Raw genomic sequence first — 15,922 nt, 5'->3', positions numbered from 1 at the left:
TTGGTTGCTAGTTTATTGCTCATATAGAAGTTTCCTGTAGGCTCTTGATGAGGGGTTCAGTCTGAAACATATATCTGTATTTGCTTAACACATCATCATATCCACAAAGGGACTCCTTCAGTTTGCTGGAGGAAACTCCCTTATCAGATAGAGTAGCTCCCTCATTATCCAATAATTATATTTTCTGTATGGGCACAGGCATAGCTTTATAGGTAAGAAGTTCATATCCCAATCACATGGCTTCGGGTTTAGTCCCACTGTGTGACACTTTGGGCAAATCTCTTCTATCATAGCCCTGGGCCTAACAGAGTAGATGGAAACCAAAAGAAGCCTGTCATGTGTATGTGTGTGTGTGTGTGTGTGTGTGTGTGTGTGTGTGTGTGTGTGTGTAGCTTCTCTTCAGCAAGAACCCAGTTCTGTTCTGGCCCCTTGTCTCGTACTGTAACTCTCTCTACTGTATGGCAACCTCACTAGTGCTGGAGCTACATAAAAAGTACCTAGTACACACTGTGAAGTGGTTGGCATTAGGAAGGGCATTTGACCATTGAAATCATGCCAAAACAAACATAGGAGCATGATGCTGTCCTTGGACCCAGAAAAGCCTGCTGAGCTGTCTTACCCATGCCAGCATGGAACATGGTCATTAAATGATAATGATAATGCTGTTAAGGTATTACGTGTGTGTTTTGCATATGTACTCCCACACATATTTCTAGAAACAAGATTTATCATGATTGTAATTTTAAAATAGTATTTCCATGCTGGCATGGGTCTGATAGGTCTGTTGTGCAGGAGTCCCAGTCATCCTAGCTTTTCACCATGTGGTTTTTCTTTGTCAGTCACATTGAAATATAAACTTTCTTTTGCTAATACTATTCAATTTGAAAGCAATACAACTTGTGATTATTTAGCAGCTACACAAGATCAAGTAGAAATGCCATTAAAATTACTTATTTTTCTCTCTTATAATTTTTAATTTACTTGTTTGTGTTGTTGTAGTAGTAGTAGTAGTAGATTGTAACTATTTGATTTTGGTTTTCTTTTTGCAGGTGAAAAACTCGAGGTTGCTGGTTCACTAGAAGGGTTTCACATTGTAAATGTAATGCCCGAAGCCCACAAACACCAATATCTATTACAAGTTGGCAAGTTGTCAACACTTCCAAGTTTCCAAAGTAATTCTGACATGGTTCAGGTGTACAGCTCAAATCAGAAGAAAGCTTATCAATGGGAACCCGAGATCTTAGATAACAACTCTAGGAATAGCTATGCATTAACCTTCCAACTCGAGAGATACCTGGGACATGCTGCTTTACTCTCTTCTTCTTTTCCACTTCTTCCAATCAATGAAAGCCTTATCTATACAGTTAACGGCAACTCTGCAGTTTCTGAGAAGGACGTTGCTGTAAAGATCAGGATGGCATCAGTCATTTATATCCATTCTCCGCTGTTCTTAAGAGAGCTGTCTGAATGTCTTTCCAGCTTCAAAGACTATACTTCAAATGTAGCTTCTTCGATAAAGCATGCTGCAAAAGAAGTTGCCAAAGGTCTTGTAGCTAAGCGTATGGAAACAGCCAGTGGAAATTTCCCTGGAGGTAACAACAGTAGCAATGATTACATTCATTCTCCACCCAATCAGCGTAAATCTGAAAGCCAGTCCTTAGAGATGAATGACTTCTTCCCTCCAGATATGTCCTACAGTGAAGAGCAGTTCTTGACTGGCTCATTAACAACTTCCCCACCTGAAGAGCTCAAGATTAATATTGATATGCAAATTGAAACTCCAATTGTGTTTCTACCTCGAAAGCAAACCAGTTCAGAAGTTCTAATGGCTTGCCTTGGAGAAATCTCCATCAAAAATATGCCTGCTGAGTCAATTACTAAGAAAGACGTCAAGGACTGCATTAGTATTCATGTTGACAAGATGAGTTTGTATGCATTGAATTTAACTACATTCAATATTTATGAACGTGTATTTGACTATCGTGGACTTGACATTGAACGTCTGTTCAAGGATGATCAGTTTCGTAAATGCAACCCAGTACTGTACGACACAAATATAGAAATAACCCTCCATGTACTTGAATATGACATCACATGCCGGTCGCCTTGCTCACCTGGTATGGAAGAAAGCACACACTTCAAACCTCATTCATTCAACTCGGCCTTCACATACAACATCCCAAACGACACTGAAGACAAAAAATCTTCTCCAGCACCTTCCCAGTCATTATCTGTTAATATTGTCATTGCAACTCCATGTAAACTTGTTCTCTCTAAAGCTGTCTATGAACAGATTCTTGAAACTCGCCACAACTTAACATTAAGTGGCATAAATGAAGAAACAGTTACTTTCTCAATTTCCAGTGAAGGTGACAATAGTTCATCATATTTACCAGGTAAGTAAAGATCTTTTCTTTTTATTTTTCCCTTTCTAGTGGTTCATATCAATAGCTTTGAACTCTTAGCATGTTGGTTAATTGTATTACATATATCTGTCAATCCCATTTCCTGGTGAGAATAAAGTTTCTCTGGCCTGTGTTATCACCTCATTAGTAGACAAGTAAATGACTGATTAGTTTCCTGAAATTTGTATTGTCTAGGTTATTCACATCACAGAATTCCAGAAATTGTGATCCCTCCTCATGTCTTTCACCATACTTGCTTCCATCTTGCACTCTAGAGAAGCTATCATAGTGTTGCCCAATATGTTCTTTGAAATTACTAACTGTGCTAAAGTTGCCATCATTTGTTATCAAGACAGTCTGCAGTATTGCAGGTGCTGCCAAAAAAATGTTATGGGCATACTCTTTACTCTTTTACTTGTTTCAGTCATTTGACTGTAGCCATGCTGGAGTACCGCCTTTAATGGAAAGCAAATCGACTCTAGGACTTATTCTTTGGAAGCCTAGTACTTATTCTATCAGTCTCTTTTGCCGAACCACTAAGTTACGGAGATGTAAACAAACCAGCATCGGTTGTCAAGCGATGTTGGGGGGATAAAAACAGACACACAAACATATATGCACACACACGACAGGCTTCTTTCAGTTTCCGTCTACCAAATCCACTCATAAGGCTTTGGTCGGCCTGAGGCTATAGTGGAAGACATTTGCCCAAATTGCCACGCAGTGGGAATGAACCCAGAACCATGTGGTTGGTTAGCAAGCTACTTACCACACAGCCACTCCTGCGCCTATCTTTCTTTACTGCACTACTCTTCCACCACTAAAAGTACATATTTAGCAAACAAATTATATACACACTGTGCACTGCTCTTTTTATAATTGGTGTTGGTTTTCTTTCTTTCTTTCTTCTTTCACCTTTTCTCTAATTTTATCAAAAGATTTTATTATATTTATTTATTTATGTTTATTTTTGACAGGAATTTCAGCACTAAAACTAGACTCTTCTACTGAATCAGACATTGCCAAAGTGATTCGAACAGGGAGCAGTGAATCTACTCAGTCATCAAAGCCAGTTCCAACTAGTCTCCCATTAGAAGCACGGTTTGAAGTGGCAATGTTCAGTGTCGAGATGCAAGGAGATTTGGAACCTGATTCTCAAAAACGACTTGTTGACCTTTGTTTACAAGATCTCATCCTTATCTATCATCGAATGGACAATTATGTGTCCTCATTTGATCTTTCTCTTAAATCACTTACTATGGAAGATTTATTGGAGACAAATGACTCTAAACCTCGTTATTTAATGGTTTCATCTAAAAAGGAAGAACCAGAACCTAAAGAAGATAAATTAGGTTCTAATTTATCAACATCTTGTCCTGATTGTACAATAATGGTCCCTAAACCCAAAATGCCTGGTTCTTTGCCTTCAAGTTTTCATGAAGAGAATGTTTTTATGTCTCATTCTAAGAAAAACAGCTTAGGAGGTAATCAAAGGAAAATGGCTGCAGAAGAAAGCAAGTAAGTATTGTTTATCGTAGCTGTAGCTTTGATTTGTTACCATTTATATTAATTTCTTTCAGGAGATTACTAAACAAATCATATTGACATATTGATTGATATATAGAGACACATGTATGGCTGCGTGGCTGATAAGTTTGCTTCTTAACTACATGGTTCTGGGTTCAATCCCACTCCATGGCACCTTGAACAAGTGTCTTCTATTATAACCCTGGGTTGACCAAAACTTTGTGCGTGGATTTGGTAGATAGAAACTGAAAGAAGCCCATTGTGTTTGTGTGTATATATATAATGTTTTGCGTAATAAGATAAAAAAACCAAGGCTGTATAGATATTAGAGCATTTATAAGACCTTCTATCTGTAAATGCTCTAATATCTATACAGCCTTGGTTTTTTATCTTATTACACAAAAAATTCTTATATACACACACTGACATAGAACCAGTGTTGAACCCTTTATTCGCAATATTACCAAATCGGGAACTTAACTATGGTCTGTCTATAGCACTTATTCAGCATTACCTGACACCTTTGGGTCTCAATGACACCATTATCTCTTTTATATATATATATATATATATATATGTGTGTGTGTGTGTGTGTTACTGTCTCGTTGCCTTGACATCACATGATGGTTGTAAATGAGCATCACTGTCATACAAGTAGTGTTATTCATCATCATCATCATCATCGTTTAACGTCCGTTTTCCGCGCTAGCACGGGTTGGATGGTTCGACTGGGGTCTGGGGAGCCAGGGGCTGCTCCAGGCTCCAGTCTGATCTGGCAGTGTTTCTACAGCTGGATGCCCTTCCTAACGCCAACCACTCCGCGAGTGTAGTGGGTGCTTTTTATTTGCAATATTCTACAGAAAAATGTCTAGCCAAAGAGAGCTACTGCCTTGCTTGGAAATAGATTGGGGTTGGTGAAAGAAATGGCATCTGGCTATAAAAAAAAATCCTCTTCAATAAACTCTTTCCAACCCTTGCAAGCATGGAAAAGTGGATGTTAACATGATAAGCTGTTGAGTTACTTACTTCATGGTGTAAAGTTCTAACTTTCCACCTATATGATATTTAACTGTTGCTAAAGTAACCGCATCTAGAAATACTCCCACATCTGGCCCATAAATGTGCTGTACCCGCTCTCTGTCTTTTCTACTACAATGACCTCTTCTCTTCAGAGGTGGCTACTATCATGCTGTCTCCACTCAGGTACTCTAAATTCATGTGTCTCTTCTCTTTCCATCTGTCATGTTGTGTTTACTTTGTCAAAGGTTCCACACTAAACACGATATCCATTCCTTTCTTCCCAAAATGTTGTCCCTTAGAAATTTCCTCCTTGTAGATATCTCTCCTGAAATTGCCTGCTTACTACACTCTGAGCGAAGATGGAAACCAAAAGAAGCCCGTCATATGTATGTGTGTGTGTGTAGCTTCTCTTCAAGAACCCAGTTCTGTTCTGGCCCCTTGTCTCGTACTGTAACTCTCTCTACTGTATGGCAACCTCACTAGTGCTGGTGCTACATAAAAAGTACCTAGTACACACTATGAAGTGGTTGGCATTAGGAAGGGCATTTGACCATAGAAATCATGCCAAACCAAATAATATAAATGTTTGGAAGAGCCTGCAAAGGCTATGGCCACAGCCGCTTCCTCCAAACCAAAGTAATGATAATTAAGAATTAAAACAAAAAATTACCAACTCTGCTTCAACAGTCATACAATATTGAAAGCTTATCAACTGTTTGGATTTAACTGATAAGTTCTGTACACTTAATATGTCTCACTTCATTCTCTTCTGAAACCAAGCTGCAAATGTTCATGCTGTTACAGCATGAACATTTAGTTCGACAGGCTTTTTATGTTTCATCAAATCTGTTGTCTAGCTTCATTTAGTGTGGCTGAAAATTTCTGTGATGACTACTGTGTGAGCTGGTAAGGTGATCTCAGTCAGTGTATGGTGGCCTTCATTCCTTAGAATTTTTTTATATAATTAAAGTAGGGCATAGCTAAGGCATATTGCTCTGCATAAGTTAGTTAGCTTACCTAAAAATACCTGCTGCACTCTTATTGCATTTGAAGTATAGTTTCAAATGGAAACTGAAACCTAGTTGCAGACTTTGTTGTGAAATACTAATAACAGGTTATTAGCAGCAGTTTTGCCTTGCAAGTTATTTCACATATTTGCTGCATATGCAGCAGTAATATTAATTGAATTGTTGAAGTGCGAATAGATTTTGAATAAATACATTATCATCGTTGTAGTTGCCACTTAGCATCGATGGTTGTACAGGTTAGATGAAATTTGTTTGAGGTAAATTTTCATGACCAATCCTCACTTGTTTCCAAGCAAAGTAATATTTCCCTGTGGCAAGATATATTTTCATAGAAGTATGGAAACCAATAACATTACTTGTGTATTTATTTACAAACATCACATGATGTTAAGGCAGGGTAATTACAAAAGCACACACACACACACACACACATATATATCAGGCTTCTTTCAGTTTACATTTACTAAATCCACTCACAAAGCCATGCAGTAGAACAGAACCTGAGACCACATGATTGAGAAGTAAGCTTTTCAACCATGCAGCCAAGTCTGGGCCTGTTTATTTTATATATACCATGTATAATTTTTTTGTCTCTGCTGTAAACTTTCAAGTATTTATTGTATTTTATTATTTTGACCCTTATCTTTCAGTGAGGGATGCTACCCCTGTACACCACCACCTTCTCCTATGGGTTCAATGGAACAAGTGACTAACAGTGGACCTCTGGTTCACATTAGTATATTCCTAGTTGATAGCAAGTGTCCTCAGTTTCAAGAAACCTATAAACAGGTGAAAACAATGTTTTTTGTTTTTTTTTAAACATAAATATCATAGAAATAGTAATCTCATTCTAAGCATTATAGATGTTTTTTTTATTATTGATGTTATTTTATTATTGAATGATTTAGATATCAGAAGAGATACTATTTAGTTCATTTATCCATAACATTACTCTTATTTGTTTCAGTCATTTGACTGTGGCCATGCTGGAGCACTGCCTTTAGTCGAGCAAATTGACTCCAGGACTTATTCTTTGTAAGCCTCATACTTATTCTATTGGTTTCTTTTATGGGGACGTAAACACACCAGCATCGATTGTCAAGCGATGTTGGGGGGACAAACACAGATGCAAAGACATAGACACATACATACTATATATATATATATATATATATATATATATATATATATATATCATCATCATCATCATCATCGTTTAACGTCCGTTCTCCATGCTAGCATGGGTTATATATATATGACGGGCTTCTTTCAGTTTCCGGTCTACCAAATCCACTCACAAGGGTTTGGTCGGCCCGAGACTATAGTAGAAGACACTTGCCCAAGGTGCCACGCAGTGGGAATGAACCCAGAACCATGTGGTTGGTAAGCAAGCTACTTACCACACAGCCACTCCTGCGCCTATTGGTAACAATGATGATGATAATCCTTTCTATTATAGGCACAAAGCCCGAAGTTTTGGAGGAGGGGACTAGTCTATTACATTGACCCCAGAATTTCACTGGTACTTAATTTATCAACCCTGAAAGGATGAAAGGCAAAGTCGACCTCAGTGGAATTTGAACTCAGAGTGTAGTGATGGGTGAAATACTACTAATCATTTTGTCCAGCTTGCTAATGACTCTGCCAGTTTGCCACCTTAACAATGACGATAATAATGATAATGGTTATAGCATTGATTAGCATTAAGAGGAGCACCCAGCTAGAAAAGCAGTTGTCTTATAGCTGGATGGAATCCAATCAAATCAATGGAAACTGTTTCCGCCAATTTGATTGAAAGATTAATTGCTGCTACTGCTATTTACACCAAGTTTACCAGAATAGCTGCTGTAGGTATAGGTATAGTTGAGTGGTTAAAAAGCTTGCTTTGTTACTACATTGTTTCTGGTTCAGTCCCACTGCACAGCACTTTGGACAAGTTTCTTCTTCTGCAGCCTGGGCCAACCAAAACCTTGTGAATGGATTTGGTACATGAAATTGAAAGCAGCTCATCATATGTATGTACATATGTACATCCATACATACTGTGTGTGTATGTGTGCATCTGTGTTTGTCCCCTTTCCCCACTGCTTGACAACCTGTGTTGGTTTGTTAATATCCCCATGACTTTAAAGACCAATATAGTAAGTATGAGACTTAAAAAAAGACATAAGCACTGGAGTTGATTTGTTCAAAGAAGAACTCATGGCACTGCCCCAGCATGACCACAGCCCAATAACTGAAACATGAAAGATAAAAGGTAGGTTTTCAAATGTAAAAAAAAAGAAAGAAAAAATGTCTTGCTTATGATGAAATAATTGTCCTTGTTTCTTTGTCTTTCAATAGATCAATCGCTCCATTGATATTCAGTTTAGCAGTTTGGATACAACCATTAATCTGCAGACTTGGGTCGTATTACTTGATTTCCTGGGTCTTGGGGCTACATTTAAAGAAGCTGGAGCCCAGTCACCAAATGTTTTCTCAACCAGTCAAGACTCCTCGTTGGACACTGAAGGTGGCCTTTTTTTTTATTCATTTATTTTCATTTTGTTTTAGTCTCTTTTATTTTATGGCAGTAGATGACAGAATGTCTTGCAATATTTAGTTGTGTTCCCTTGCACCCTGTGATCAAATCCTATGGAAGCCAAACTAGTTTTTCATCTTTCTGGTAAGTTAGGAGAGGACAGGCAGTGCTCTTAATTTTGCAAATCTTCACAGTCTGGTGAGATCGATGTAATTAATGTTCATCCTGTCAATATATAGAGGAAAACTTTGGGTGGAGTGTAACCAGGATTATACTCCACTAAAGGCAATAAAGTACCAGATGGTGGTGTATTAGGCTTACCACTGGGGTCAATTTCATTGATGGTAATACCATTTGTGGCTTAGTGACTATATTAGAAATCATTGTTACACTTCTCAAACAGGGAACGATAATCACCCAAGTTAACCCATTCCATGAATTTATTTTCTCAAGATGTGTCAGCTTTCTTGTATGACCCTGGACAACCAACAAAGTGGTCAGCAGTTCATATGCTATCATCACACCATTTTGTGTGTCTAGCTAAGACACTCTACTGTCTGTAACTAAGTTATCTTGTCTCTCAGCAGGAAGTAGCGTAATTCAGTGTTGTAAACAGTGGGATCACTGTGTACTTGATGACTACTTCTTTTGACTTGCAGTGTTGAGTTCATTTTCTTCTTGTGGATGTAAAAGTTAGTTGTCATCAAAGCTAGTATCTTATCCCTCATCTACTTGACATCGCAGAAACTATATAACATTAACATTTTACTATCCAGTTTTCCCATTTTGTAAATTGAAATTGTTCTCTTTTTGTTTTTGCATCATTGAATTCATGTAAATGTTATTCATCATCATCATCATCATCATCATTATTTAATGTCTGTTTCCCATGCTGGCATGGGTTGAATGGTTTGACTGAAGTTGGCAAGCTGGAGAGCTGCACCAAGCTCCAGTTGTCTGTTTTGATATTGTTTCTACTTCTGGATGTCCTTCTTTACACCAAACACTTTACAGAATGCACTCTGTGCTTTATACATGGCACCAGCATAGGAAATGTGTTTAATTCAGTCTTTCACATTTGCTCTCATTTCAAGATTTTTTTTTTGTTTCAACCAGAGTATGATGTTTTCATTTACATGTTCTATGTTGAACGAGTGTGTGCATGTGTATAATTTTTATCAAAATCTTCTGTTATGTCTTTTAGATAACTCTATTCAAAGTGAAGAAGTTGTTAACTCAAAGTTTCACATGAATATCGAAAGCCTCACTCTAATTATGAATAAACCAGAGTATGAACTGGCTCGAGCCACAGTGTCCAATCTGAAAGCCAATTTGTCCCTGCATGACGGCAACACGCATGTTGTTGGTCAACTTGGCAGTATCTCTGTGCTTGACCAGTCACCATATGGCCTCAATTTCCGAGAAAAATTCATCAGTGTTGGAGATCAAGCCCTTACATTTGATATATTCAAGTAAGCATATACTTTGTACCATAAAATTCATATGTATACATCTGCATGCACACACACACACACTACATTCCTGTAGTAACTAAATGTAAAGCCTCTGCTCCTTTGAACTACAGTAATCCCTCGACTATTACAGGTATTATATTCCAAAACGTCGCATAATAGTTGAAAATCTGCAAAGTAGAAACAGTACTGTACTGCATATTTTTAAAATTATTTTTATAATTTGTATATTTTTATTTTATTATAAATGCAAAACAACACCATGGAGGAATCGACATAAGCTTAAATAATAAACCGTAATGAGTGAACTGCGATATAGCGAGGGATTTCTGTATTTGATTATTATCCGCCTGCTTCTGCCTATTCAAGCCTACCTGATATACTTGTATCTCTACCCTTTATCAGCTTCTCCTTCCAAATCCTTCATTAAATCTTTATCAAATTGTTTTCTATTAGAATTGCAATTGCTATTAGATATAAAATTCAAGTCTTGTAATTGAAATGTGTTGGTTCCCTGGATGATGGAAAATAATTTTTCATTTATAACTAAACTGTTTGAGTGTACCAACAGATCCTAGCAGAAACACTACAAACCTTTTGCTCAGCTGGTGATTTTTTAGGTAGAAGAAAATTGTCTTCTTTTAAAAGCGGCAAGCTGGCAGAATTGTTAGCACGCCGGGCGAAATGCTTTGTGGTATTTCGTCTGCCGCTGCGTTCTGAGTTCAAATTCTGCCGAGGTCGACTTTGCCTTTCATCCTTTTGGGGTCAATTAAATAAGTACCAGTTACGCACTGGGGTCATTATAATTGACTTAATCCGTTTGTCTGTCCTTGTTTGTCCTCTCTGTATTTAGCCCCTTGTGGATAGTAAAGAAAAAGGTAGAAGAAAATTGTCTTCTTTATGTCTTCCTTGACCAGAGGTGTTGGTATTTGTCAATAAATGATCCTGAGGAGGACAATATACATAGCGCTCACTGTAGTTTTATAGTGGTGGGGAAAAGTTGGCAGAGTTGTTAGAGCATAATGCAGATTGCTTTGCAATATTCATCTTGACTCTTATCACTCCGAGTTCAAATACTGCCAAAGTCAGCTTTGCTTCCATCCTTTCAGGTTAGAGATAAAACTCTAGTTTTGTACTGGGTTAATTCTTCTCTCTCTCCCCATCTCTCTCCCACCAAAAGATTACTTGTGATCATACATAGAAAGGTAGGGACTCCACCAGGATTTTAACATGTCACAACACATCTACAGCTTCATTAAGAGTTGAGGGCTTATGACAAAGCAAAGCATAGCTACATTATCCCAAGGATGTAGCATGTATATTTATATGTGTGTTGTAGGAAGAATGATTGAAATCAACATGTTGACAGTTCAGTTTAACATCTCAATTGATTGTGTGTGTGTGTTTTTCAGATATGCTGGGGATGATCCAGGAATGCAGAGGGCATATGATTTGTGTGTTAAACTACATATGGCAACTGTGCAATACACGTATACAGATAGATTCCAGAGTGAAGTAACAGCATTCTGTATGCATTTTCTGCAATTACATGACAGAATGGGTCGGATTCGTGCTGCATCCATTGGTAAAAAGGTAAGGCAAATATAGTCAACCCTTTGGTTTCTGTTATTTAAAAAAATTCTATTTGCAACACACGAAGTTGTGTGTGTGTATATATATATATATATATATATATATATATATATATATAGGGAAAGTTTCCGAAAAAACAAAAGACGAAGACAGGTGGTGTACAAAGCAAACAGATGTATTAGCATAATGCTCAGGAATAGAAAAAGCCTTTTACGTTTCGAGCCTATGCTCTTCTACAGAAAGGGACACAGAAAAAACAAGGAGAGAGAAAAAAAGGAGAGAAATATATATATATATATCATTATACAGATATAATTAAGGATACTGAGAAACAGCACCTACACACTAGAAATAGATGTCAAATGATTCTAATTCTAGATCAAACAATTTGTGGTTTAGTAATATAAAAATTACTTTACTTTCGTCAGTAGAATATACCAAAATGTACATAAATGCAAATATTTATGCAAGGTCTGATTAGTAAGTATCTGGACTGTAAACTAAAACAGTTATTTGAGAGACCATTTTAGTTGAAGAGGGATGAAAAGTAATATCATTTGCATAGGAGTGTTGATATACTTTATATATATATGTGTGTGTGTGTGTATGCATAGGTGTTTTTAAAAAGGACTATGCACATCAGATAAAAATAGTATGTGCACATAGGGAAGATTTCTCATACATCCCTTTGACAATTGCCGAAGAGGTTAACCTGATCCACGAGACCATTTATTATTTGTTTACTCCATTGTTTTGCATTTCCCAGACATGTATGCAAATGTTGCTAAGTCTTTCATTGACATTCTGACACTTAGTCTCAATTTATTATTTTAAACTAGATACTATAGTGGTTAACTTGCTATTGTAATTAAAATAATTACTACTATTATATTATAATTGCTATAATAAATAAAACAAAAACAGTTATTATTAATCTGATTTTATAATTAAAATAAATTTGCTTTTGAAAATTATTACATAGCAAGGATTTACATAGAAGTAAAAAAACAAACAAAATCAAGTATACATGAAGATGTTTGCATGTAAGAACTATTGACTTTTGTGCATATTTTTCTCTAATCTTATTTTTTCCTTTGTCTCTTTTTATCAGATCTCAGCAAGTATGATACGTAATGCTCGCATTAAGATGAACATTGAAGCAGACAGTCCTGTGATTTTGCTTCCTTACAGTTATAAAACAACAGGCCTACTCGTTGCTGAACTTGGACGGCTTAGTGTTACCAACCAGTTCCTTTTAGATGGTTCCATTGGAACCATCAAAGGTAGACAGTACAATTCAGCCAACTCTACTCACTCTGATGACAAACTAGCCTCCAATTCTGTGAGTAGTTACACACCAATGACTCAAAGTGTTTTCCATCAGAGTTTGCCAAAAGAAAATGAAAAGCCTGCACTAGTTATTCCTAAAATTGATGTTGATCTGATGAACCAAAGCATTTATGGTAGTCTTGAACATGACATCAGAGATGGGGAACTTGAAGCGTCATCCATGAGTGAATCAAAATCTTCTGATATTTTTGACCCCACTGAGAATGTTTCTGCAGAAGAGACTGTTGTACTGTCAACATTGGAGTGCTTGTCTCCATGCAACTTTTCAGTACTGGACAGCCGTGTGTTGTCTGATAGCAGCTCTGACAAACTCTCCTCTCCACAGAGTAGTAAATTCTGTAAGAAACTGTCAGCACCATTGCTTGCCCAGGAAAAAAAGACTATAAACCCTTTCACGTTGTCTGTTCAGCAGAGCATGGCTTATGCTCAGTGTGACCCCATGAAGCACATCTGTCTGCTAGATGTAATGTCAGTAACATTGACTGATATGGATTTGTATTCAGCTGAGTTGGTTAAAGTTGATACATCTGATGGACCGATTTATTCAATTGAAAGAGATGTAAGTTAGTTTTTACATATTTCATTTTGCCATACAGTCATCTAAACGTTTTTACTTCAGTTGTCCACTTTAACGGGAGAAAATTAATATTAAATTATTAAACTATGTTATAGCCTAATAATGTTGGTTATAACTCATAAAAAAACAAAAAACAGCATTCATTTTTTATATCTAATTTGCCCATGTCAGAAATAAATACTGGCCAGGGTCCACTCTTATTTCATAATGATTTCAGCTCCAAAAACTGTTATTCATGTTATTCATTGATGACAACTTCAGTTGCAACTTTAGTATTTTTCTGGACAAAACACTTTCTGTATTTTATCTTCTTATGGTATAAAAAATATTTGAAAATTATTTTCAGCCTAAGAAAGTTAATTGTTAAAAACAAACTGACAGTTTGAAAATTTGATTTAAAACTTTTAATATTATATTTTTATTTAAGTACACTACCTTTGTCTCAATTAATTTTTTAAATAATAATTCAGTAAAATAACTTGGTCACTATTAAGCTGATGTTTGGTATATAAATTAATTTATATCACTTAAAAACAAGAAGCTTGTTTCGTAGGACCTGAGGCTGTCTCGGTAGATTGGTATCAAGAGGGTTAATTCAAAGATACCTGAATCGGGTTTGTCACCTATAAGGAGAGCTAATATTGTAAATATTTCACCACCATATTCCATTCAGTTTGATCTTCAATTGTCATTATGTGTCTTATTCCCAGATACATATCTAGACTAACCACTTGAGTACTAGTTCTAATCTGTCTGGAATAAAATATTGAAAAATACTCTAAATATTGTGAATATATTCTCTAAACACAAGATTAATAATCTGTAAACTATTTTAGTGGAAAAATTTATGTAAAATTATTTTCCTGGAAAATTTAATTTTACTGTGCAATGTATATTTGAATTATTAGGAGATAAAAATCAGCATAATAGTATTTGGGACAGTGGTATGATGTTGAGTTTTAGGATAAATTTTACTGAGTTTTATTGTATTTATCTGAAAATTTATATCAAGTCATTTAAAGTCTGATTAAATAATAACTTAACTCTTTAAAAGTATTAGCTACATCATCCTCAGATGCTGTCATAGGAGAGAAGGTTCCTATCACATTATGTAGAGATTATATTTTAAAATTGTATATTCATTTCTGAAATTTGTGTGACAACTTAATATTCAGTATAACACATTTGAAATTCTTTATTTGCAGACTGGTAAAATCTTCAAAGAAAAATGTGCATTACATCTGCAAGTGGAACGGAATCTTGATCGGGGACTTAGCCATTCTGCTCCAAACATTCATATGACTGGCAAGCTGTCTTCCATTCATGCTTTAATTACTCTGAAACAGTTCAAACTATTGCGGGGTATTCTTGCTCATAATATTGGTGAAACATTGCCAGACTTCCAGCGACCATTTATGACACATTTGAAAGAGCCACAAAATAAGGTATGTCTAGTTTTATCATCATTAATATTAAACATCTGTTTTGGCTGGATGCCCTTCCCAATGCCAACCACTCTACAGTGTATACTGGGTGCTTTTTACGTGGCCCCAGCACCCACATCAGTACTTTTTACATGGCATCCATATTCTGTGGAAGTAATTTAAAAAGGGAATCGTTATATTTTTTATCGTTTCCCAGCAATTATTGATAATAAGAATATAAAAACAATTCAAATTTACATGAGATCTAGTTTTATTTAATTTTCACTTGCTATATTGATCTCCATGGAACTAGACACTAGACTACCAAAAGTGGTGAGATGCTCTGCTGGAAAACACTTATTTAACCTGTGCCAGCATGGAAAAACATGTATTAGGTACTGGGGTCAGTGTAATCAAGTAGTGCCACTATCCCAAAATTTCAGGCCTTTGTGTCTATAGTAGAAATAACAATCCTTTCTACTATAGGCACAATGCCTGAAATTTGTGGAGCAGAAGCTAGTTGATTACATCAACCCCAGTACTCACTGGTACTTATTTTATCAACCCTGAAAGGATGAAAGGCAAAGTTGACTCCAAGCAGCATTTGAACTCAGAATGTAAAGTCAGAAAATGCCACTAAGCAGTTTGTCCAGCACAGTAACAATTCTTATTTCTTTATTGCCCACAAGGGGCTAAACATTGAAGGGACAAACAAGGACAAATTAAGTCAATTACATCGACCCCAGTACGTAACTGGTACTTACTTTATCGACCCCGAAAGGATGAAAGGCAAAGTCGACCTTGGCGGAATTTGAACTCAGAACTCAGAATTTGAACAGCAGATGAAATACCTATTTCTTTATTGCCTACAGGGGGATAAACATTGAGGGGACAAACAAGGATAGACAAAGGCATTAAGTTGATTACATCGACCCCAGTGCGTAACTGGTACTTTATTTATCGACCCCGAAAGGATGAAAGGCAAAGTCGACCTTGGTGGAATTT

General features: G+C 36.4%; 1 protein-coding gene across 10 annotated transcripts in view; it reads left to right on the top strand.

Annotated features, from left to right (window-relative positions):
- Positions 1-15,922, top strand: part of LOC115209656 (vacuolar protein sorting-associated protein 13D) — a 213,619-nt gene that overhangs the window by 99,555 nt on the left and 98,142 nt on the right. For all 10 annotated transcript variants that reach the window (XM_036501028.1, XM_036501029.1, XM_036501026.1 and 7 more), the window contains exons 30-37: positions 1,050-2,396; positions 3,383-3,923; positions 6,631-6,769; positions 8,324-8,492; positions 9,706-9,973; positions 11,386-11,566; positions 12,678-13,475; positions 14,699-14,938. In XM_036501028.1, the coding sequence (XP_036356921.1) occupies positions 1,050-2,396; positions 3,383-3,923; positions 6,631-6,769; positions 8,324-8,492; positions 9,706-9,973; positions 11,386-11,566; positions 12,678-13,475; positions 14,699-14,938 (3,683 nt within the window). The remainder of the gene's footprint in view (positions 1-1,049; positions 2,397-3,382; positions 3,924-6,630; positions 6,770-8,323; positions 8,493-9,705; positions 9,974-11,385; positions 11,567-12,677; positions 13,476-14,698; positions 14,939-15,922) is intronic.

The sequence above is a fragment of the Octopus sinensis genome, linkage group LG3 (assembly GCF_006345805.1).
Source record: "Octopus sinensis linkage group LG3, ASM634580v1, whole genome shotgun sequence".
NCBI lineage: Eukaryota > Metazoa > Mollusca > Cephalopoda > Octopoda > Octopodidae > Octopus > Octopus sinensis.
The sequence above is the reverse complement of the archived record's forward strand: the minus strand, read 5'-3'. Positions and strand labels throughout refer to the sequence as shown.